The following is a 23,080-nucleotide window of genomic DNA, read 5'->3' as shown; positions in this document are numbered from 1 at the left end:
TCCCACTGTTGGTGCTAAAAGACAGTTGGAATTTTTTAAAATTAATTTTTCTTCTGATGACAGATGCTGGATTAAAGTTTGGAGGCTGAAGTCCTCCAGCTGTTCCCAGAATAGGCAAGCCACATGGGCAAGGCAGCGTGAACTTTCTCCTCATACACTACCATCACCATGTGCCTCAACCCTGTCCTGAAGGGACAGTGTCTCTTAATAAATACAGTATGTAGCAATTACAGCACTTTGAATCTCCAAAATGCTTTACAAATATTAACTAATGAATCAGGAGTGAGAATTTGGGGTGAATTTTAATGGCTCATTCACGCCTTGGCTTCTTTGCTGAGGTGGCCCTTACTGTCAATGATGATGGCGGTTCTGTGATGTACGGTTTGGGGTCTCCCAGCTCATGTCACATAGGATACTACAAAGCATGGATGTTCTATTTGTGGGGGCAGTTCAGACAATAGTGCCAAAACTCTGGCTGCAGGGGGCATCTAGCTCATGGGGGCCCTATCCCAGCCGGGATGCTCCAGTGTGGTGTTTTGTAGAGAATAGTTGCTTTGTGCTGATTGAGAGCTCTATCAAGATAACTTTAAGCCCCTGGGGAATCTGGATGTTTTCCCTTTTATCACAGCCCTGACTGAAAGACAGTGCAGGTTTTTTTCCCCTTCTGATTTAAAGGAAATCTCCTGCCCCTATTCTTCCAACACTCTCAACAAATACACACACCAGTTCTGGACACGTTCACATCCCTCCCCAAACTGGCAGGGTTAGAAGTTTGATGCAAGCGTGGCAGACGCACAAACAAACAATCTTGGGCCTTGCCGCTGGGGTGTCAGTTGTATAATGTTGCAAAGGGCCCCAGACTCACCTGAACTGGCACCGTCTGTTGTTAAAGAACTGAAAGCAAATGTTGCAATAGTCACATACCTTTCAGAGTAGGGAAGGCTGAGAAAGAGTCTTTGCTTTGCTTCTGGTTGTTATAATTCCACACTTGCAGAATCTAAGATGAAATAAAATGATATTGAACAGCCTGCATTTCATAACAACACAGCCAGCTGGTTCTTGTCTTCAGATTAAGCGCTTACCCAAAGGTAGATGCTTCTGGAGCCATTCAAACCTTTCACCCTGTGCACCCTCCTCTCTTCACCATGAAGTTCAGCCAATCAGGCAGTCATCTGCAAACCACAAACCACGCAGGAACTTGCAGACATGACAGCTCACAGCCCGGGGCGTGGAGCTTAGTTAGTTTAGTATGGGTTTTGTTTTTTCACTGCCTGGGTTAAACCTATATCATAGGAGTTTTAGTGAATGCTACTGCAGTTCTGTGCTTTGGTTGCATTTGATGCATTCTCCTGTGCACCCCAAGATCTATTTATTGCTTTGGGTTTGAATTTAGGACTGACAGGTCCCAAGTCTCCTTTTTGAACCAGGTGGGGCTATTAAAATTTAGCCTGATCGCCTCTCATTCAAGTCAACAACATGGCAAATGGGATAGCCACAGTGTCACTAGCATTCTAATCTGTGGGTATGTCTACCACCAAAACTCCCCCTTCAAGTTGATATCGTCCATCATGTGCATGTATGTGTGAATGTGCATATGTCTCCGTTAAGAGAGAGTGAGAGAACTCATAGGTAGCGCTGAGGTGGGGGAGCACACCACAGTGAGAGGGGTGGGTGGGTGGAAAAGAAGCAGCACTATAGACCAAGAGATTTTAGCAACCTGTGAAATGAGTGTGACTTGGGATGTGTGTTTTGGCTGCATGCAAGGGGGTGCAAAGCTCTCATTTCCCGTAAGTGGCGGTCTAGTTGGGAAAACGTGTTAATTCATTTATCAATACATCAGTTCAGACACTCGGGGGAGGGGTTATTGCGTTAACTTGGAGAGGTTATTGCATTAACTAGATGACCTCCTGAGGTCCCTTCCAGCCCTGATATTCTATGATTCTACGATCTGGATGAGGGGATTGAGATCTGGAGGAGGCAGCACTAGTGACTATCCAAGGTTGGTGCTACGGCCTCCCCGCAACTTTGAATTTCACCTTTGTTTAGACTGTGAAATGTTTATGGATTAAAAAAAAAGTATAAAAATAAAACCATAAAAAAGGCAGGGGAGAGCTTTCCTGTTGTATTAGGGAGGCCTGAAAATCTATTGATTGCTGAAATTAAGGCGCGGAGCCTAGCAGAAGTTGAAGGTGTGTCAGTCAAATGCTCACCTCCCCACCCCACCATTACAAAATGTGGCAGAGCAGTCCTTGCTCCTTTCAGCAGGTTTCCCAGGGCTGGTAAGGCAGAGGAATAGCTAGAATTCTGATTGGATGTGATGAAGGGGTGGGGCTTGGAAGGTGATTGACAGCCGCTTTGAATGCAAGATGAGGGAAGAACAGTGGGTACGAGCATTCTGATTGGAAGAGGACAGGGAGAGGCGGGCCTTTGCAGCTGATTGATGGCAGTTTGAATTTTAAGTGGGAAAACGATGCCTACCGGTCGCTACTGCTAAGTTTTCCTCAGGTAATGAGGGTGGGGTGCAAGCCCAGCAATGTGAAGCCTTTGCCTGGGCCTGTATGTGCACATGAACCCCGGTGCCCTCAGCCACTTAACCCCACTCGTTAATGAGAGCGGGGCGGGGTCTCTCCCTGTTTAAAGCTTGTCTTGCCCCTGCTGGGGCATCTCCAGGGCTAGAGAGAGTCATGTGCTGTGTCCTGTTTTTACCTGCAGTCGTGTGTGTCTGGGGGAGGCGGGGGCATCCCCTGTTCAGGAGCCCCCCGTGGCTGCCCTCTCCTAGATGTCGCCTGCCTTCACAGCCACCCTCTCAGTGAGCCACATTGCTGGGAGCAGCCACTGACGGCAGAGAACTGGCAGGTCTAGCCTTACGCTCCCCTGGGAGTGGGGCTGGATTTAGGATTGTGAGGAGCTGCCCCCCACCCCAGGGGTTGTTTCTGGAGTGGGGAGCGCACCTCAATCCCTCCCTTCTGGTTCCACAACTCTCCTTCTGCACAAGGCCTGGCACAGCTCCAGCTGAGTGGTCATCTGTAGTAACACCCATCTGCCTGCAAGTGGGGGTTGTTCTGTCAACCATGGGCTCCCTTAAATGGGAGGTTTAATGGATCCAAAGCCAGCTCTCGCTGAACTTCCATGCAAGACACCTGCTGATGTGTCTGGAAACCATCATTATTACAGGCAGGTATGGAACCTAGATAAGAATGTAGAAACGGCCATACTGGGTCAGACCAAAGGTCCATCTAGGCCAGTATCCTGTCTTCCCACAATGGTCAATGCCAGGTGCTCCAGAGGGAATGAACAGAACAGGTAATTATCAGGTGATCCATCCCTGTCTCCTATTCTCAGCTTCTGGCAAACAGAGGCTAAGGACACCATACCTGCCCATTCTGGCTAATAGCCATTGATGGACCTACTCTCCATGAACTTATCTAGTTCTTTTTTGATTCCTGTTATAGTCTTGGCCTTCACAACATCCTCTGGCAAGGAGTTCCACAGGTTGACTGTGTGTGAAAAAATACTTCCTTTTGTTTTAAACCTGCCTCCTATTAATTTCATTTGGTGACCCCTAGTTCTCGTGTTGTTTACTTTCTCCACACCAGCCATGATTTTATAGACCTCTATCATATTCCCCCTTAGTTGGCTCCTTTCCAAGCTGAAAAGTCCCAGTCTTATTAATTGCTCCTCATACAGAAGCTGTTCTGTGCCCCTAATAATTTTTGTTGCCATTTTCTGAACCTTTTCCAATTCCAATATATCCTTTTTGAGATGGGGTGACCAGATATGCACACAGTATTCAAGATGTGGGCGTACCATGGATTTATATAGGGGCAATATGATATTTTCGGTCTTATTATCTATCCCTTTCTTAATGATTCCCAACATTCTGTTCGCTTTTTTGACAGCTGCTGCACATTGAGTGGGTTTTCAGAGAACTAGCCACAACGATTCCAAGATCTCTTTCTGCCATATTGAATCATCAGACCCATGGTCCACCTAGCCTAGTACCTTGTCTCTGGCAGCAGCTAGTACCAGCTGTTTCAGTGCCAGAGGAGGTGAAAGAAACCCTGCAGCAGGCACTAATGGAATAACCTGACATAAGGAGAAGTTTCTCCCTGCTAGTGAGATGTTGGCTTGATGGTTTGAAAACAGGATTTAAAACGTACACATTTTTTTGTAGACCGTGAGCCAAAAAATCATCATTTGGTGAAACTGAAATAAAATCATAAAAGTTCCTGAAGTGGGATCCCCAGATTTCTGGATTTCATGCACTCACTGTTACACTTGTGCTTTAGGTCTAGTTTCTAAATGGGAATCCCTTTTGAGGGTTCATCAGCACTGCTCATAGCTTGGCCAAATAAGTTATTGCAGAGCTACACTCAGCCTAACCTCCCAGATGCCAACAAGGGTTAAAGTGAGGTTCTCTTAGGTCTCCCGGCCATTGCTGAGTTTGGGAGCAATCCGGCAGATCTGGACAAAATCAGTCTGTGTCTTTCATGTGGTAGCACAGACACACTAATCCCAGAGATGGCTGGCTCAGGTAATGAGCGACAGGATGCGAGAACCAAATATTGATTTTTTGATTAGTAGCACAAAAGACTAACTATGAGGCACAGTTTCATTTACATGACATTATGTTTATGATATGAACTGAGAAACAACAAAAAAAAACAGAAAAAAAATCACAGCTACATCCAGTTTGTGGTCCTTAACTATTCATTTCCTGGCTGTACAGTTTAGCTTTAATGTTATTTAAATTAAATTGTGCATATCAAGTTTTCTATTTTTAGCAGGAATATATTTTAGTTTAATGATCTGGGTTTAATTATGAATAAATAATTGTTACATAGTTTTAATCAGGTACACTGTTCTTTAAGATATGATCCAGGGTGTTGAGTAAATAAGTAATTCTAGGTATTTTTAAAAAGCATAATATTTATTATGTAGACCTAGGAGTCCTATGTAATGTTGCCCCCAAATGTTGTACTGTGATGCCGTGACCCAGCATTGCATTGATTTTTGTATCCCCAATATATTTCTTGACATCTAATGTGAGCTGCAGGTTTGTACTGATGTTGCCCATGCTGTTCCTGTTCTGCAAATAGAAAACTTCAAGCTGTTACTCTTGAACCTTTCACTATCAGTAAATTCACCTTAACAAACAAACAAACAAACTTACATGCCTAGCTTGGAAGTCATAGAACACCATGTCAAAAGTAAGTCCAGCCCCACAGAAATCAAGATGAGTGGGGAGACCCACACCAGGAGGACAAAGGCACTGGTGCTAAGTGTTCAACTCCAGCAGGTTATGATTCTAATAGTTATCTAATCAACTTGTAAAAAACAGATCAATATGTGCTGCTATATAACCACTGTCACAGTGCATCAGTGCACCAAAACAAAGAAAGACACAAAGGCAGGAGAGAAATCCTGCTGTCAGGGTTCCCTCGCCACTCTGAACTCTAGGGTACAGATGTGGGGACCCACATGAAAGAACCCCTAAGCTTATTTTTACCAGCTTAGGTTAAAACTTCCCCAAGGCACAAATTCTTTGCCCTTGGACGGTACGCTGCCACCACCAAGTGATTTAACAAAGAATTAGGGAAAGGACCACTTGGAGTTCCTATTCCCCCAAGCCCCTACACCCCCTTTCCTGGGGAGGCTTGAGAATCATATCCTAACCAATTGGTTACAAAGTAATCGCAGACCCAAACCCCTGGGTCTTAGGACAATAGAGAAATCAGTCAGGTTTTTAAAAGAAGGATTTTATTTTAAAAAAAGGTAAAAATCACCTCTGTAAAATCAGGATGGAAAATAACTTTACAGGGTAACAAAAGATTCAAAAACACAGCAGAATTTCCTCTAGGCTTAGTTTTAAAGTTACAAAAACCAGGAGTAAACCTCCCTCCAGCAAAGGAAAAATTTACAAGCAGAACAAAAGATAATGTAACATGCCTTGCCGGGCTTTTACTTACAATTTGTAATCTGAGAGACTTTTAGGATGGTTTATAGGAGAAGGAGTTTTCTGACCTGATGCTTCTCTGCTTCCCAAGAGAACACACCAAAACAAAGCCTCCCCCACAAGATTTGAAAGTATCTTCTTTCCCCATTGGTCCTTTTGGTCAGGTGCCAACCAGGTTATTTGAACTTCTTAACCCCTTACAGGTAAGGAGGAATTCTAGGCTACCCTTAGCAGTATGGTTATGACACCTGCTGTGATTGAAATTTTTAATAGCTTCATTGAAACATACTATAACATCATTTTTTTCTCTGCAGGAGTGAGACAGATAAAAATTGACTCCATTTGAAGTGCAAACAAGAGAGAGAAGCAGGGAGTTGTAAACTATGCAGTACCCTCCTCAGACAGATTCTTTTTGCTCTCCAGGTTCCCAGCACTTGCAGTTATCGCCCTCTACAATATCTTAATTAAACCAATATATTTTCCATCCAACTTACTTGAAGTTGTGTATACTTTGATAAAAAGGATAATTATCTTCTTTATTTTAAAAATTGAAAAGGTAACATTTGGTGTTTTGCTTCAGATTCATGCCTATCCCTGCCATTGTGTTAAAAATCCAACATTGAATGAATCAATCAAAATAATAGAAGTCGGAGTGGACAAAGGTGTTGGTGGATGTGGGGAAGCAAGGTGGAAAACAAACACATTTGTTATGAATTTTAATATTTTGCCTTTTGTGTGCATAAAATCTGATTACACATTGTCTCCCTCATTGTGGCTGGGCACTTGTCAGGGCTTGAAATCAATTTGATACATGATCATGACAGCCTTTGCTGGTGACTCAGTTGGGAACTGCACAGAGACCTACCCACCCTCATGATAACTAATGAAAAGAAGGAAGGGGAATGGGTTCATCTCATAAAGCTGTGAATTGACAATTTGCAGGCTTTGTTTAAATTGTTTGGAGGCTGTGTTCCCTTTTTATGCTATCACTGCCTCAACTAAAATACACCCCCCTGTTGCGTATGCCAGCTGTGAAAGCTGACAAATCCAAGATGATCAGTAGAGAATCTCTATTCAGTTTAGCAGAGCAGTCCTCAGCTAAATGGAACCCTGTTTTTCCTTCCTCTACCCTCCCTCTCCAATTTAGAGGAGCAGAAGAGAGAAGGGTCACTGCAGAGTGACATGAGACCATTTCCTCCCTGCATGCATAAACTGCCCTGGCAGTATAATTTAACTTCTGCAGGCCCAAGTCTGAATATGGTATTTGAACTCTGGTCTCTTGTATGTGTGAGCAAAGTACTAACTACAGGGGCACCATACAAGCGACCTGGAGCTCTGGTTTAACAATGAAAGGTATGGTCTAGTTTTAGTTAAGTTTGCTAGATAATTAAATGTTCTATCCCTTCTTCCACCTTCAGTGACTTTACTATTCTTGACAAACACCTAATAATAAATAGTGATCACTAATAACTATATTTAACACTTATACAGATGAGTAAACTGAAGTACAGAGAGATTAAGTGTCTTGCCCAAGGTCAGCAAATTAATAACAAGGCCGTTAAGTAGAACACAGGTCATCTTCCTTCCAGTTTGTTGCCCTACTGCAGTCTTTCCTAAGGAGAACCTAAGTATCCCCTTCACTGTATTCTCACCCTTGCGGCCATTAATCATAGTTGCCATACTTCTGGTTAGGGACAAGTAGGATGGGTCTCCTTTTTGGGCTAGGTAGGACCAGAAGGTAATGCTCTATGATTGCAATCATAGTGCTCCCAATGTTCGCTGGCCCCTATTGTTAAGAAACTGATCATTATATCAGCCTTCCCCTCTTCCTCCAAAATGTTGAGTGGATAACAAGTTACACGTGTTCCTTGTATTGTTCTGTTTGCAGAATCATTGTGGTTTGCTGAGGTGGAGACAGGGACAGCAGCACAGGCGTCTCTTACCTACTTTATCAGCTGAGCAACCTGTCATCTCCATGGCACTCAGGAGGCACATGAAGAACTTTGTGAAAAATTATTCTGATTCTGAGGTTAAAGTCAGGGAAGCAACCTCTAATGACCCATGGGGTCCCTCTAGTTCACTAATGTTAGAGATCAGTGACCTGACATACAATACAGTTTCTCTTTTGGAGATTATGAACATGATATGGCACAGGATGAACGACCAGGGAAAGAACTGGAGGCATGTGTATAAATCCCTCATGCTCTTGGATTATCTCATCAAGAATGGATCAAAGAAAGTCATACAGCATTGTCAAGAGGGGCTCTTTAACATTCAGACATTAAAGGACTTTCATTATATAGATGAGGCTGGAAAGGATCAAGGTAAATGTAGCTTGACAAGGCCTGTCAATTAAAATTAAGAAGGTTTTTGGGGGGATTATTTAAACTAATTGCTGGGGAAAATATAGCAAGTAATTATGGCTGCACTGAAGGAAAATGCACAGGAAGGGGATATGGAGGAGCAATTTACCATGGTAGCGAAAAAAAGGATACATAAAAATGCTCCCATCTCTCACATATAAAAAGAAAGGGTAAAATCCCAGCACTATTGAGGTCAAAGAGGCCAGAATTTCAACCCGTGTGCCTATGCACTGTTGAAAGACGTTTAAATGCAAATATGGGTGAGGTGGAATGCTTGGAACTGGGAGAAGATTAGCATGCCATTTCTGAAAAATGGTGAGATGAGAATACGCAAGAGTATACCATAATACCTGACTATAAAATATATATTGAAATATGTTAGACTGTAGATATGAGGGTGTAGTACTTCACATAGAAATTCTCTTGACAGTATACGGAAACCTAAGGGGAGAAGACTGTGAGGTAGCAACGATTTAGCTACAAACCTCAGAATATAAGAACATTAATAAGACAGTGGTGTAACTGATATGGTTGCTCAGTGCAGTGCCTCTTAAGGGATGAAGGGTATGTCTACATAGCAGTTGAGAGGGGGCTTCCCAGTGTTGGTGGACAGACACATGCTAGTTCTGCTCAAGCTATTATGGCAAGGCACCTCCTTCGTCTCGTCAGACTTAGCACTTCTCCCTCTGGCGATGGCAGGCCTGGGGTAAATCAGCCACACTTTGCCTTCCACTTTCTGTGCTCCTTTGGCTGTGTTTTCAGGGTAGGCCCCAGGGTTGGCCTAAGGGGTGATCCTTCACCAAACAAAAAGGAAACAGTCTCGTAAACACAAAAACAAAATGGGATACCTTCCCTGCCTCCTCCCTGGGGCAGGGTATCATCCTGTTGCTTGCCCTGGGGTGTCAGTCCTTCCCCCAGCAGGCACTTGGGTTTGGCTGTTCCCCTATGGGAAGGAGCACAGCCTCTCAGCCTGGAAGAGCTTGTTTCCCTGCTGACAGTAGCCTGGCAGTAGCTTGTCTCTCTCTCCCCAGAGGAGGGGTTTTTAAAGGCCCCAGGCAGCCCTTAATTGGATTCAGGTGTCCCTAATTGACCTGAGGTAATCCCTTCTCAGCTTGTAGGAAAAAGGGCCTGTAACCTTCTGGGCTAATATATCGGCCTTTCAGGACCCTCTTGCAGCCGTGGGGCCTGACTTTGTCACACTATTGTGCTAAAAACAGCAGTGGGGCTGTGGGAACTCAGGCTAGCCATCTGAGCATGTACCCACGGGGTCATTCAGGATTGTACTTGGGCAGCTAGCCCACAGCTATTTTTAGCGTACAAGCTTGACCAGAGCTAACGCATGGCTGTCTACCTGTTCTAGGAAGCACAATTCCAGCTGCTGCATAGATATACCCTCAGTAGTATGCCATGTGTACCGTGACTCAGAGGCAAATGCTGAAGGAACTACAGCATGTAGTATTTAGCCCTGATATGGCATATCAAAGGCCTTGGTTAAGAAGTTCATGGAGGATAGACCCATCAATGGCTATTAGCCAGGATGGGCAGGGATGCAAAATCATGCTCTGAAGTGACCCTAGCCTCGGTTTGCCAGAAGCTGGGAAGGGCAACACGGGATGGATCACTTGATGATTACCTGTTCTGTTTATTCCCTCTGAAGCACCTGGCATTGACCATTGTCAGAAGATAGGATACTGGGCTAGATGGAACATTGGTCTGACCCAGTATGGCTATTCTTATGTTCTTAAGGGTTACTGAGCCACTAAATAATGGTTACAATAATATAATTAAATTTGTCATTAGTGCAGGGTTGGATCATGCTAGACTAATAGATTTCAGGTCAGTATGCCAGTGAAATTTATCATATTTAAAAGTAAACACTTGATGTTTGCCTTTGGGCATGTTTGCCATCAGAACTTGAGTACACTGGCCCACCTCAGGAATAATGAAAGTAAAGTCAGTTTGAGAATTTGATGGCATAGGGAACTGGGATATGTGGCCTTTTATCTTTATTATCACCATAATCTCTAGGTCTCCGGTTCCAGTCTGGCGTAGGCGCCGACTCCACGGGGCCTCATGGAAGGAGTGGAGTGGGGGCGGGGATCGAGCACCCACGGGAAAGAGGGGAAGTTGGCGCCTATGCAGTCTGGGACAGGTTGGTAACAACTGAAAGTTCTTACCATCCAATATATGTTTAGTGACCTTTGTGAAATAAATTGGAAGCTGCAGTCCAATTCATAGCAGAAAAGTGTACATATTACAAAAAGAACCACCCAGTTTCATACTAATTAATCCACTGGCTGGCAATCTCAACAGGGAGACGGTGAAACTGAATAGAGGCCACAATAAACAAACTTCCCATCATCTAGCCCTAGAAGTGATTTTTCCAGGGTATTACTGATGACATATTGATAGGGTGGTGTAGGAATCTTGTCCTGTCACTGCCCATGATGCACCTGTTGTACATATAAATAGAAGACTTACCTGTGTTAGGTTTTATCAGTCTGGAAACTTCCATGAGGACTAAATTAATTTTAAAAAAAAAAAGCCAGTTTAAGTATACTGTAATGAAGAATGAAACATGGATAAAAGCCTGGGGGAGGGGTTAGTTAAAAGTAAATAAAATTAACGATGGGAGGCAGTATGACCTAGTAGATAACACACTGGACTGGAACCCAGAAAACCTGATTCAGCCACTGTCCTCCTGGGTGACCTTGGGCAAGTCACTTCACCTCCTGAACCTCAGTTTCCCCATCTGTGAAAAGGAGATAATGATATTTACCCTCCTTTGTAAAGTACTTTGAGATATACTGATGAAAAGTACTATGTAAAAACTAGGTTATATTATTACCCTCATGTTATATTTGGTAAACATTTCCTTTAAAAAAACTGCCATACCCATGAATTGCCAGAAAATACTAAAACCAAAAAAACCCCTGAAATAACATAGGTCTTAATTAGAACCAGGGTTATTTACACAGGAGACAGAATTGCTCATCAAGTCAATTTGCTTTTGGGGAAACAACTACATGGATTATAGTATTATGTATAAAACTTATTCCTGATGTGCTGATCCATGAAATTACAGTTAATTTTGTTGAAATGGACCATTATAATTTTAAACAGAAGTGAAAGAAAATGAGAAAAAAGGAGGCAAACTGCTAGGAGCTGAACTTCAAAGACAAGATTAAATTATTAATAAGAATGCAGCACTGCTGGGAGCAGCATGAGCTGGTAGATGAAGCTACTGGCCTGTTGGCTCTGAGATCCAACCATGCATCCACCTTACCATAGTAAATTAGATGAATTATTGGCAGTGATGGGCTTATCACACTGGGCAATTCATGTTCCCATGTGATGTATGTAAAAGTGAATTCCAGCTGATAAAAGCTTAATACTGCTCCTACTAGCTTTGAAATGCCAACTATTTGTATCTGTCCTGCAGGACAAAATGATCACACCATGATGCTAAATCATGACACTGCTATAGCTCAGTTTTCATGTAATGATGTTGCAGCAGTGCATAATGATGTTGCTTCATTTCATATTGCTATGAGAATGAGATTAAATAAATTCAAGACCATTTAATCATACTACAAGAATCTGAGGGTCATGGGACTCAGATTTATGAAAACTAGAACTGTCGCATGACAATCAGCATTTCAGTGGTGCTCTCACAGCTGTCTCAACAAAGGAGAAAGTGTCTCCATCTCACCACTGTTTAAATCTGTGGTGGTATGCAGGTCAAATCGCAGAACAAACCCAGTGGAAATCCACTGACTGAGTTATGTAATGTCAGTTTGCAGTGCCTGGACATCCCAGTTAACAGAAACAACATCCTGAAACTATCAGCTTCAAATACAATAAATTAAATAAAGCTGGTCACTCTACTTAGGAGAATGCCAGGACAGAATTCACTTGGTGGGTCATCCGACTTTGAGATTAGAGGAGCTATCAAATTCAATGTTTGAAGCAGTTATGGGGGGAGAGAGAGTAATATACATTAGTAGAACATCTTAATACTGGATTCTTATAATTATGTGTACCTCAGTAAGATAGATCTAGAAACACAGAAGATACGGAGTACCAATGCCTGATACCTGCCAACAGAGGGATTCAGTCACGTGTTAAGGTTCCCCACTCAAAACACCAGAAAGAGGAGCAACATTCCCTCGTCCCTTCCACCTCCCAGGGTTCTGCCAGTATAAGAAGGATCATCATGACATACAGTCGTTTCTATGTTTGTTTCCCTGATAACTATTGCAACCAGTGAATTTGATGCACCTTTCTGTTTCATTGTTGTACCAGCCCCTCAATGAATTCAGACCTGTGAATCTCCTAAGCAGAATCAACAGCTTTATTTAACTGACTCCATTACAGCTGGTAGTTTGGGGATGTTGTTTCACAGATAGGCGCAACTCCGTGGATGCTCCAGGGCTGGAGCACCCACGGGGAAAAATTAGTGGGTGCTCTGCACCCACCAGCAGCCAAGCTCCCCGCCCCACCTCATCTCACCTCTGCCTCCTCCCCTGAGCGCACCATGTCCCCGCTCCTCCACCTACCTCCCAGTGCTTGCCGCCACCAAACAGCTGTAGCAAGCTCTAGGAGGGAGGAGCGGGAACGTGGCGCACTCAGGGAGGAGGCAGAGCGGGGATTTGGGGAAGGGGTTGGAATGGGGGCAGGAGGGAGAAGGGCGGGGTGGAGTCAGGGCGAGGCCGGGGGCAGAGGGGGGTCGAGCACCCATCGGCGCCAGAAGAAGTCGGCACCTATGGTTTAAACACATGCTAAACACAGTCGATTTTTTAGAAGAATACAAAAAAAGTGTGTCTTTTTCCCTCTCTAGACAAATTCATTTTGATAGGATAATGTCGTCTCTTCTGAAAGAGATCTTTAATCCTTCACATCTTTCTTGGACCCTAGCATTTTTGGGCTTGACAATCTTTTCCAGAGATTGAAGATGAAAAGCACTTCAGCGTCTTTCTTTGTTCCCTATAACTCACATTGACACTAATACTCCCTTGTCACTACACACAACCATAGCCAAATTTATTAGAAAAACCCTACATACTTGTGCCAGCCTACTGGTGGCAGTGTTTTGCACTGCCATACAGAAGGCTCAGAGCTTATGGACTGGCAAGGCCCGACAGAGACAATACACTAATGCACCAAAGAGGCAAGGAGGAATTCTGTTTGAACACTTTTCTGACCAAAGGAATAGCATCCTGCTAATAGCATTTAGCCAGAATAATGGGCTGCTACAAAGCTGGTCCTTGGAAGAAATAAAGGGAGGAAAAACCTCAAAGACCTTAACCTAAAAACATACTTCAGTTTATGAACCACACATGCAGTGTCTTAAACTCTTGTCAGATGCTTACAAAGTAAGTCTACTAAAGACAACTGCTTACTGAGATCTTGTTTTTTTGGCTCATTGTTCTATGGTTATAAACAGCTCAGCATCCTTAGCAATTTGCACTTGTCTGTAGTTGCTGGGGCCCATGATATATCCAGTTGGTCCTCATTACAGAATGGGATGGTGGTTTTCTAACATATTTACCAAGTATTTCTTTTCTTTAAATTAAACCTAATTACTTCAACAGGTTATCACATCAGAGAAAAGTCTAAGCAAGTCAGTGCCTTGTTAACAGATGACCAACTGCTACATAATGAACGTGAGATAGCACGTAGAACTAGGCAGCGGACCTCCTATGCAATGCTATTGCCTAAGAAGACCACTACCAAGGACTGTTTACCAACAATGTCTGCCTCTGAGCCCATACCAGAGCTTCCTGATTCACTCAAACTTCAAGGTAAGCACCTCAGGCTTAAACTGCAAATTTACATGTGCCAATACTTTAGCCACGGGTGGGTGGGCTTTGCGGGTGGGCTTTGCATTTCAGTAAACAATCTAAAAAGATTACACTGCAGAATGTAGCGATGAAGGGCTTAAGAGTCAAGAGAGGAGGCGAAGTTTGCAGGAGCAAAATGATGGGTCTTTCTGCACTACCTTTTCATTTGTCAATCTCAAATGAAATGGACTTTGGGGTTTTGTGGTATTCTAACGTATTTACTAGTGAACATGTCGTCTTCTCAGACAATCTCCACCCCATTTTGCATGGCGTGGTATGATTAATAATCTTTACTCAGGACTGAAATATCAGGGGATAATGGTGGTAATTTGATAAAAGTCCATAGGGGACCCAGATTTGGAATAGCAAAGAGGTGCTGTAGGTCAGCACTGAGGTGCATTGGCAGAGATGTATGGAGGGTACTAGTACTGGAATAGCAAGAAATACTGCCTGTCAGTGTTATGGAACAAGCAGAGCAGTGCAAGGATATAGGGACTTAAATAGGAAAGGGTGCAGTGAGTAAGAATTAGGTACATTAGCAGAACCAAGGTCAAGATGGCAAAACTGGAATAACAGGAATCCTGTAGAGATCAGTATTGAAACACACTGGTAGAGGTGAGGGAGAGGGAGTAATAGCACACCAGTGTGGCATTATGCTTGACTCCAGACAGTACTGACAGTCTTCAGTTTTGAGACTACTGAAATTCATCCAAACTGTACAACATATATAGGAAAAAGGAAGAAGTTGATTCTTTAAATTGGGCTGTGTTTTAAAAAAAAAATCCCCAATGTTCAGGCTGATCATTCCTTTCAGACTGAATTGTCAGATGGTATCCACAGTGAAATAACGTGTGAATAAAGTGACTGTATCCTGGTGTGAACTAAACCAATGTGGCTCTATGTCAACAAACGGAGAAAGATGGCCTGTTACAGGTACATTTATTTTCAGAGGTTTGAGTCCTGCCTTTATCCATATTATACGTGAGAATCTAAAAAGCATCAAGGCTATCCATCCATGAGTAAATAAGTCCACATAAAATTTTGTTAAATTATAAAATGAAAGTAAGGGAGGACTTGTGTTTAATTAATATTGCCAGGAGTTAATCCTGCTCAGACAATCCTCCTAAATGCTGCAAGTTTCATTCGAACAGAACTGGCACTTGAAAGACAGAGTACAATGTTTGATGTCATGGAAAAACAATCCAAGATATTTTTGCTTGTTGAATGCAAAGTTACAAGACATGAATGGTCAAGCTGACACAATACAAACCAACCAAAGCCAAGAGATATACAGTATTCAGTCTGCTGCTTCACCTTTCACTCTTCTTGTCATCCTAAGTTTTCCAGCGTTTTACATGCAGTCTATATAATATACAAGATCTCATGCTGTCCAGATACACCAACAGAAGACCAGAAGTGCTGCAATTCTTGGTCACTGTGGGAATGAACAAAGTGTAATGTGGTGTCTATGCAAAGATTGACTTCCAACAGACAGCAGATTATACTGGGCATGGGAGTTTCAGATTGGTCCACCTGATGCAACTATTGCCTGGGGACCTGATGCAACTATTGCCTGGGGACCTTAACAAGGGTCCCAATGAGAACCATTGCTCCGCTGTAACATTAAAGACTTACGTGCACAGCAAGTCCAGCTGCTGATTATCAAGGGGAGATGCCACTCTTACATTTGGGCTAATGCAGTGGTTCTCAACCTTTTTTCATTTCATTAAAAATTTTACATGGAGGTTCGAATCCCTTTGGAAATCTTAGGCCTTGTCTACACTGGCAAATTTCTGTGCAGTAAAGCAGCTTTCTGTGTTGTAACTCCCAAGGTGTACACACTGTCAAGCCACTTAGTGTGCAGAAACTGCACAGCTGCAGTACTGTAAAAACCCCCACGCCGAGAGGCGTACAGCTTTCTGTGCCAGGGCTACATCACTGCGGTGCCAGTGTAGACACTGTGGTGATCACAGCGCTGCAATTGGCCTCTGGGAGGTGTCCCACAATGCCTGTTCTCGCCTCCCTGGTCATTGGTTTGAACTCTACTGCCCTGCCCTCAGGTGACCAACCGTTATCCCCACCCCTTAAATTCCTTGGGAATTTTGAAAGTTCCCTTCCTGTTTGCTCAGTGATGTGTGCAGTGGTCTCAGCACATCTTTCCAGGTGGCCACGCCTGCTCTATGCACCAGGCAATCCCCTGCTTGGAGCAATGCCGAGCTGCTGGACCCCATCAGCATTTGGGGAGAGGCGGCTGTCCAGTCCCAGCTACACTCCGGCCATAGGAATGATGATACTTACGGACAGATTTCAAGATGCATGACAGAAAGGGGCCAGGACCATGACACACTTCAGTGCAGGATCAAAGTGAAGGAGCTGCGGAATGCCTACCACAAGGCGTGGGAGGCAAACTGCCACTCCGGTGCTGCACCCATGAGCTGCTGGTTCTACAAAGAATTAGCTGCGATACTCGGTGGCGACCCCACCTCCACTGCAAAGGCCACTGTCGATACTTCGGTGGCTCATGTGCCAGTTGAGATTGGACTGAGCCAGGAGGAGGAAATCTTGGACGAGGATGTGGAGGGGGACGGGGACCCAGAGGCAGGGGACGACTTGGAGGTCAGAGGAGACTAGCCAGTCACAGCTGGCGGATCTTGACAAAGCGCAAACAGGACAGGAGGCCCCTGGTAAGTGGCCCTGATTTTGGGAATTGCTGAAGTGAATTGTTGGGGGCAGGAGGGTTGCAGAAAGCAGGCTTGTGTGTGTATGATGTGCATACCACCACATGCCTAGTCTGAGTGTCAGAACAGGATGTTGTTTGACTTCCTCATTTCACAGAAATCTGCCTCAGAGATCTCCAGGAAACTCTTATGGAGATCCTGGACAATCCGCTGCAGCAGGTTCTTTGGCAGAGCTGCTTTGTTTCTTGCCCCATTAAGGGTAACTTTCCCATGCCAGTCTGCCATCATGGGGGGAGGGGATGGGGAAGGGACCATTGCTGCACACAGGTGAGCCACATAAGGGCCAGGGCAAAAGCTGCAATCCTGGAGAAGACCCTCCCTTGATTCCCTGCTCACCCTCAGCAGCGAGATATGTTCCATAATGAACATAGCCTGTGGAAAATGTGGGGACAGGAATGATTATAAGGCCCCCCTACAGTGCTGGCTCTCACCAAGAGCCATGTGCCCAGTGTACAGTATGGTCCTGGACAGGGCCATCCCTAGCAATTCTGGGGCCCTATGCAGCCCCGCCATGGGGGTGTGGGGCCCCAGGCCTCTGTGGGGGGTGGGAACAAGGGGACTGGCCCCAGACCTCCCTGGAGGGGGAAGACCTCCATCGGGGGACAGGGGGCGGGTGGGAGAGTTGGCCCCAGGACTCCGTGGGGGGGGGGGGGGGGCTAGCTAGCGGCGTGGCTGGGGCCGGGTCGCTGCACTTCTCGCCACCAGTGAGTGCAGGCCCAGCCCTGCTGCACTCCTCAGGGGAGTGTGGGGTGGGCTGGGGCAGAGCAGGGGCAGGAAGAGGCGGGGCTGGGAAGGCCTGGGGCGGAGCGAGCCGGAGCAGGGGCTGGAGCATCATGCAGCTGTACAGGGTACCAGGAAATTTGGTGCTGCAAATTTCCTGGTGGCTTATGCAGCTGCGTACTTTGCATTTGGGTAAGGATGGCCCTGGTCCTGGAACACTGATTTCCCCTGCCCCTGCAGTTACTCACCACTCTGGGTGTCTTGTGGCTCATGTGTGCTTGACTGGGGTCAGCCAGTTAGTGACAGGTATGTGAATAGTGGCTGTATTTTAAATCAGTGGTCTCTGTGTTGCAAACAATACTGCTTCTGTAAAATGTTGCATTTTGGCTTCACAGATATGACCCTGGGAGCCCAGCCTCCCGCTTTATCAGTTATCAGTGGCCATGAAAAACTAAAGAGGACTTTCTGCGTGCGGTCATGATGCACTCTGCGGCCGAAAAACAAGAATTGAAGAAATGGTGGGACTGCGAGAAGAGGGACCAAAAGGCGAATGCGGTGCGCCAGAACAAAGCCACGGAGCAGCTCTTAAACATTCTGGAGCGCCAAGCGGACATGCTCCAGGCGCTACTAGCACTGCAAACTGAGCAGCTCTGCGCCTGCCCTCCCCTGCAGCTGCTCTTGCAAAACTCTTTCCCATGCGCCCCCCAGACCCCGCCAACACACGCTTATCAACCTCCTGGCTTCAGTCTGTACCCGCTGCATTCCACTCCTGCCCCATCACAGTCCAGTCCTGTGGACTCCCAGTACCCACTGTACTCATCACCCATCCCTCTGCAGTTTGGCCCTGCCGAAGCACAGTACCCGCTGCACTGTACTCCAAAGGAGAAGGTTGGATATGATACCTGGACATACACAAATCTTTAACCATCCCGGGACCCCACCTCCTCCTGGGACCTTCCCTTCCCTCATCCCTCTCAGTGCTGAAGTGTTTTTTTGTTTGTCTCTGTCCTCCAGTTGTTGTTTTTTAATAAAAGAATTGTTCTGGTTTGAAAGCGATCTTTATTCCATTAATTGAAAGCAAACAGAGCACTGTAAAGCAACAGGCAATTTTCTTACACCTTCATAGTGCATTGTCTGCACCAATCACGATCACCTCCTAGCATTACAAGCACTGCACTCCTGAACATAGTAACAAATATTAGTGGCTTTCAGCTTCAAATTGCTGCCTCAAGGCATCCCTGATTCTCATGGCCCCGTGCACCGCCCCTCTAATAGCCCTGGTCTCTGGCTGTTCAAATTTAGCCTCTAGGCGCTGAGCCTCAGCGATTCAGCCCTGAGTGAAGTTTTCACCCTTCCCTTTACAAATATTATGGAGCATACAGCATGCAGCTCTAAGCATAGGAATATTGCCATCAGCGAGGTCCAGCTTCCCATACAGACAGCACCAGCGGACCTTTAAACGGCCAAAAGCACACTCAACAGCCATTCTGCACTTGTTCAGCCTGTTGTTGAACCACTTCTTGCTGCTGTCAAGGTGCCCCGTGTATGGCTTCATAAGCCACGGCATTAAGGGGTAGGCGGGTCTCCCAGGATCACAATGGGTATTTTGACTTCCCTTATGGTGATCTTCTGGTCCAGAAGGAAAGTCCCTGCTTGTAGCTTCCTGAACAGACCAGTGTTCCGAAAGATGCATGCGTCATGCACCTCTTGGGACCAGCCTGCATTAATGTCAATGAAATGTCCATGGTGATCCACAAGAGCCTGGAGAGCCATTGAGAAATATCCCTTCTGATTAATGAACATGGTGGTTAGGTGGTCGGGTGCCAGAATTGGAATATGCGTGCCATCTATTGCCCCTCCGCAGATAGGGAAGTTTATTTGTTCAAAGCCATCCACAATGTCATGCACGTTGCCAAGAGTCACAGTCTTTCAGACCAGGATGCAATTAAAGGCCCTGCACACTTCCATCAACCTGAGTCCAACGGTTGACTTTCCCACTCCGAACTGGTTAGCGAACGATCGGTAGCAGTCTGGAGAAGCCAGCTTCCACAGTGCAATTGCCACGTGCTTCTCCAATGGTAGGGCAGCTCTTATTCTCATGTCCTTGTGCCACAGGGCTGGGGCAAACTCATCACACAGTCCCACGAATGTGGCTTTCCTCATCCAAAGGTTCTGCAATCACTGCTTGTCATCCCAGACACGCATGACAATGTGATCCCACCACTCAGTGCTTCTTTTCCCAGCCCAAAAGTGGCGTTCCACTGCGTTCAGCACCTCCATGAATGCCACAAGCAATCTCGTGTTGTAGCTATTATGCGTGGCGAGATCAATGTCACACTCCTCTTGCCTTTGTAGTTTAAGGAATAACTCCACTGCCACTCGCGATGTGTTAGTCAGTCTGAGCAGCAGGCTGGTCAACAGTTCAGGATCTATTCCTGCAGACTGAAGAGGCAGGGCGCGCAGTACCCTTACCGCTGAAAGATGGTGCCAAACGTGGACGGAAGCACAGGGATTGCTGGGATGCGAAGCAGTGCATCATGGGTCATTGGGACAGGACCCAGGATGCCCCACAACCCCCTCCGCCTTCCCATAGCTCTTAGCGGCAGAAGAGGAAGAGATGCTCTGTGGGATAGCTGCCCAGAGTGCACTGCTCCGAATACCGCTGCAAGTGCCGCAAGTGTGAACACGCTATTGCACAGGCAGCTGACAGTGTGAACAAACAACAGCAGTTTCCCTTCAGTGCTCTCTAAGCAGTGCTGTAACTGCCGGTGCTGTAACTCTGCCAGTGTAGACATACCCCTAGACATAGTCTGAAGATCTCCAGGGGTCCACAGACCAGAGGTTGAAAACCGCTGCTCTAATGTATGGTCACCTGTTGGCAGACATACTGCTCTGAGGCACTGTAACATCTTCAGATAGGGCTTGATATTTATAGACCATATGTGCTGTAATATCTAAACACCATAAGTGTGTAGAGGCTGGAGTTTCAGTTCAATTTATTTCTTGGCTGATAGGGTTTTAACATTCAGACTAGTTTCTTAGTAAATTGTATTGGGGAACTGAAGATGAGTATATCCTCATGTTTCCCACCCCATACCTGCTGACCTCTCCTTTTTCCTCTCATCAGACAGAAGATACAAACTATTCCCCTTTCAGAAACACTTCTAATGCTCCAGACACACATGTCCTGCTGATACACCTCTCAAATCCTTAGGACACTGAGCAGTTCTCAAGTGAACGACACCTGAGAACTGAGTGTTCTTAATCTGGTTAAGTCAGATTTAACAGGTAATTTATTATAGCCAAAATAAATTAAAAAGGCAGTCAGGATGATATAAAAGACAATAGTATCATTATCCAGTCTAACAAATTCAGGCTTTACAAGCCATCCGTTATTACACCAACACTGGTTTGCTCTTCCTAACATTGTAATATTGTCTCCAAATAGACATGTGTAGATATTGTCCCAAAATCTTTGTTATGATTAATGCTTGGTCTACACAAAAAAGTTAGGTTGACCCAGTTATGTCACTCAAGGATGTGAAAAGTCCATACCCCTGCGTGACATAGTTAAGCCAATTTAGCCCGGGTGTAGGCAGTAGAAGAATTCTTGCATCGATGTAGCTACCAAATCTCAGGGAGGTGGATTACCTACGCCAATGGGAGAACACCTTCCTTCACAATAAGTAGTGTCTAAGCTGAAGCTCTATGGTGGGTGCAGCTGTGCCACTGTGGCATTTCAAGTGTAGACAAGCCCTCTGTCTCTCCCCCCTCCCCAGTTAGCTGGAGGGAAACAACATTGATTTAAAAAATAATCTTAAAATTAAATTAGTTGCAGCATAGATGTATACAGTGTGTATAACTCACAGTGCCACTCACCTTCCTCCAATCACAGGAAATTGATAGCTCAGGATTTAGCTACCTAACCCTAATGGATGATCCCAGCTCAGTGCTCCAGGGGAAGATGACTTCTTTCGGGAGATTCTTACCAGTATGCCCAGGGATGGAGGTGAAGAATTCCTTCCTGACTCCCACATCTAATGGTCATTTAAATTCTGTGCATGTGAACAAGAAGAATGATAGCTAAGCATCTAATTTCATGTATACCCCAAGATACCATATCCCATATCTGGCTTTCAAACTTTCTTAATAGTTTTCTGGCATAGTGCTAATTTTGGGCCTGATTCTCATTTACACTGACGTCCTTTTACATCACTCTGGCAAAGTAAAGGCACCTTCCAGTGGGTGTGAACTGCTTTTACATCCACTTTAAGACCTCTTTAAACTGTCAAAATGGGGTAAAGCAGCCTTAGTGTAAATGAGAATTAGACCTAATGAGTTCAGTTACCTGTGACTGCCTCTGGCTTGCAATGTATACTGTAGGTGTGCCATGTCGAGGTGACATGTTCTGTGCAGTGGGGAGCCCTACTGGGGAGTTTATGTATCCAAACTGCAACAGCTTCAACAGGAGAGACTGAGGGAGACACATAAGGGTGCTATTCTGGGAAGTGGGAGACTCCTGTTCAACTTCTTTCTCCTCATCAGACAGAGGGTGGAATTTAACCTGGATCTCTCACATCCTGGAGGAGTGCTTTAACCACTGATCTAAAATTTATAAGGGCATTGTCACCATCATCTCCTCCTCTTGAATGGACCTAGATTGGGAAGGTGTGATTTGAGCACATCTGCTGGATTGGGCCTTGCAGGTGACATAGGCAGGGGAATACCTATCTTCACCTGGTTTGAGGATCCTGCTGGGATGTAGGAGTGAGATTGGCATTTGGTCACCTAGAATGAGATGTTTCAGAGTAGCAGCCATGTTAGTCTGTATCCGCAAAAAGAAAAGGAGTACTTGTGGCAGCTTAGAGATTAACAAATTTATTTGAGCATAAGCTTTCGTGAGCTACAGCTCACTTATGCATCCGATGAAGTGAGCTGTAGCTCACGAAAGCTTATGCTCAAATAAATTTGTTAGTCTCTAAGGTGCCACAAGTACTCCTTTTCTTTTTCTAGAATGAGATGTACATATTCCCAAAGGCAGAAACGTAGGCACCGAGGGAACTTTTACACCAAAAATTTAGGCACTGAGTGAATTTAGGGACTTACAGTGTTAGGTGGCAGCTGAGTGGGGGTTTTGTGGATCCCAATCGTGCCTAAATTTGAGACTCAGGCCTCTAAATCTGGTGTTTAGGGACCTAAATCCCATTACAGACTCGGGCCATTGTCCCTCCATCATAGTATTTGAGCACCTAGTACTGGAAGTGAAGAAGAAATACCATATATTCAATGATAATAGCAGAGAGAAGCTTTGCAAATATTCCTTGGGATAATTAACCCCTTCAAGTGTTCAGGACCTTGGTTTTATGTCTCATGCAAAAGACTGCAAGGTCAGCACCTCCTAGGGGTGTTGGTGCAGTACTGACTCAAAGAGAAGCACATTACATTCTGAATCATCATCAC

At 45.1% G+C, this 23,080-nt stretch overlaps 1 protein-coding gene across 1 annotated transcript in view; it reads left to right on the top strand.

Annotated features, from left to right (window-relative positions):
* Nucleotides 1-7,931: 7,931 nt before the first annotated feature.
* ENTHD1 (ENTH domain containing 1) overlaps nucleotides 7,932-23,080 on the top strand; it is a gene marked incomplete at both ends in the record, with an annotated part of 40,720 nt that continues 25,571 nt past the window's right edge. Inside the window, 2 exons of the mRNA XM_084632548.1 lie at nucleotides 7,932-8,280; nucleotides 13,914-14,123. Coding sequence (XP_084488674.1) covers nucleotides 7,932-8,280; nucleotides 13,914-14,123 — 559 coding nt within the window. The remainder of the gene's footprint in view (nucleotides 8,281-13,913; nucleotides 14,124-23,080) is intronic.

This window comes from Lepidochelys olivacea (assembly GCF_965140295.1).
Source record: "Lepidochelys olivacea isolate rLepOli2 genome assembly, chromosome: 1".
NCBI classification, from domain to species: Eukaryota; Metazoa; Chordata; order Testudines; family Cheloniidae; genus Lepidochelys; species Lepidochelys olivacea.
The sequence above is the reverse complement of the archived record's forward strand: the minus strand, read 5'-3'. Positions and strand labels throughout refer to the sequence as shown.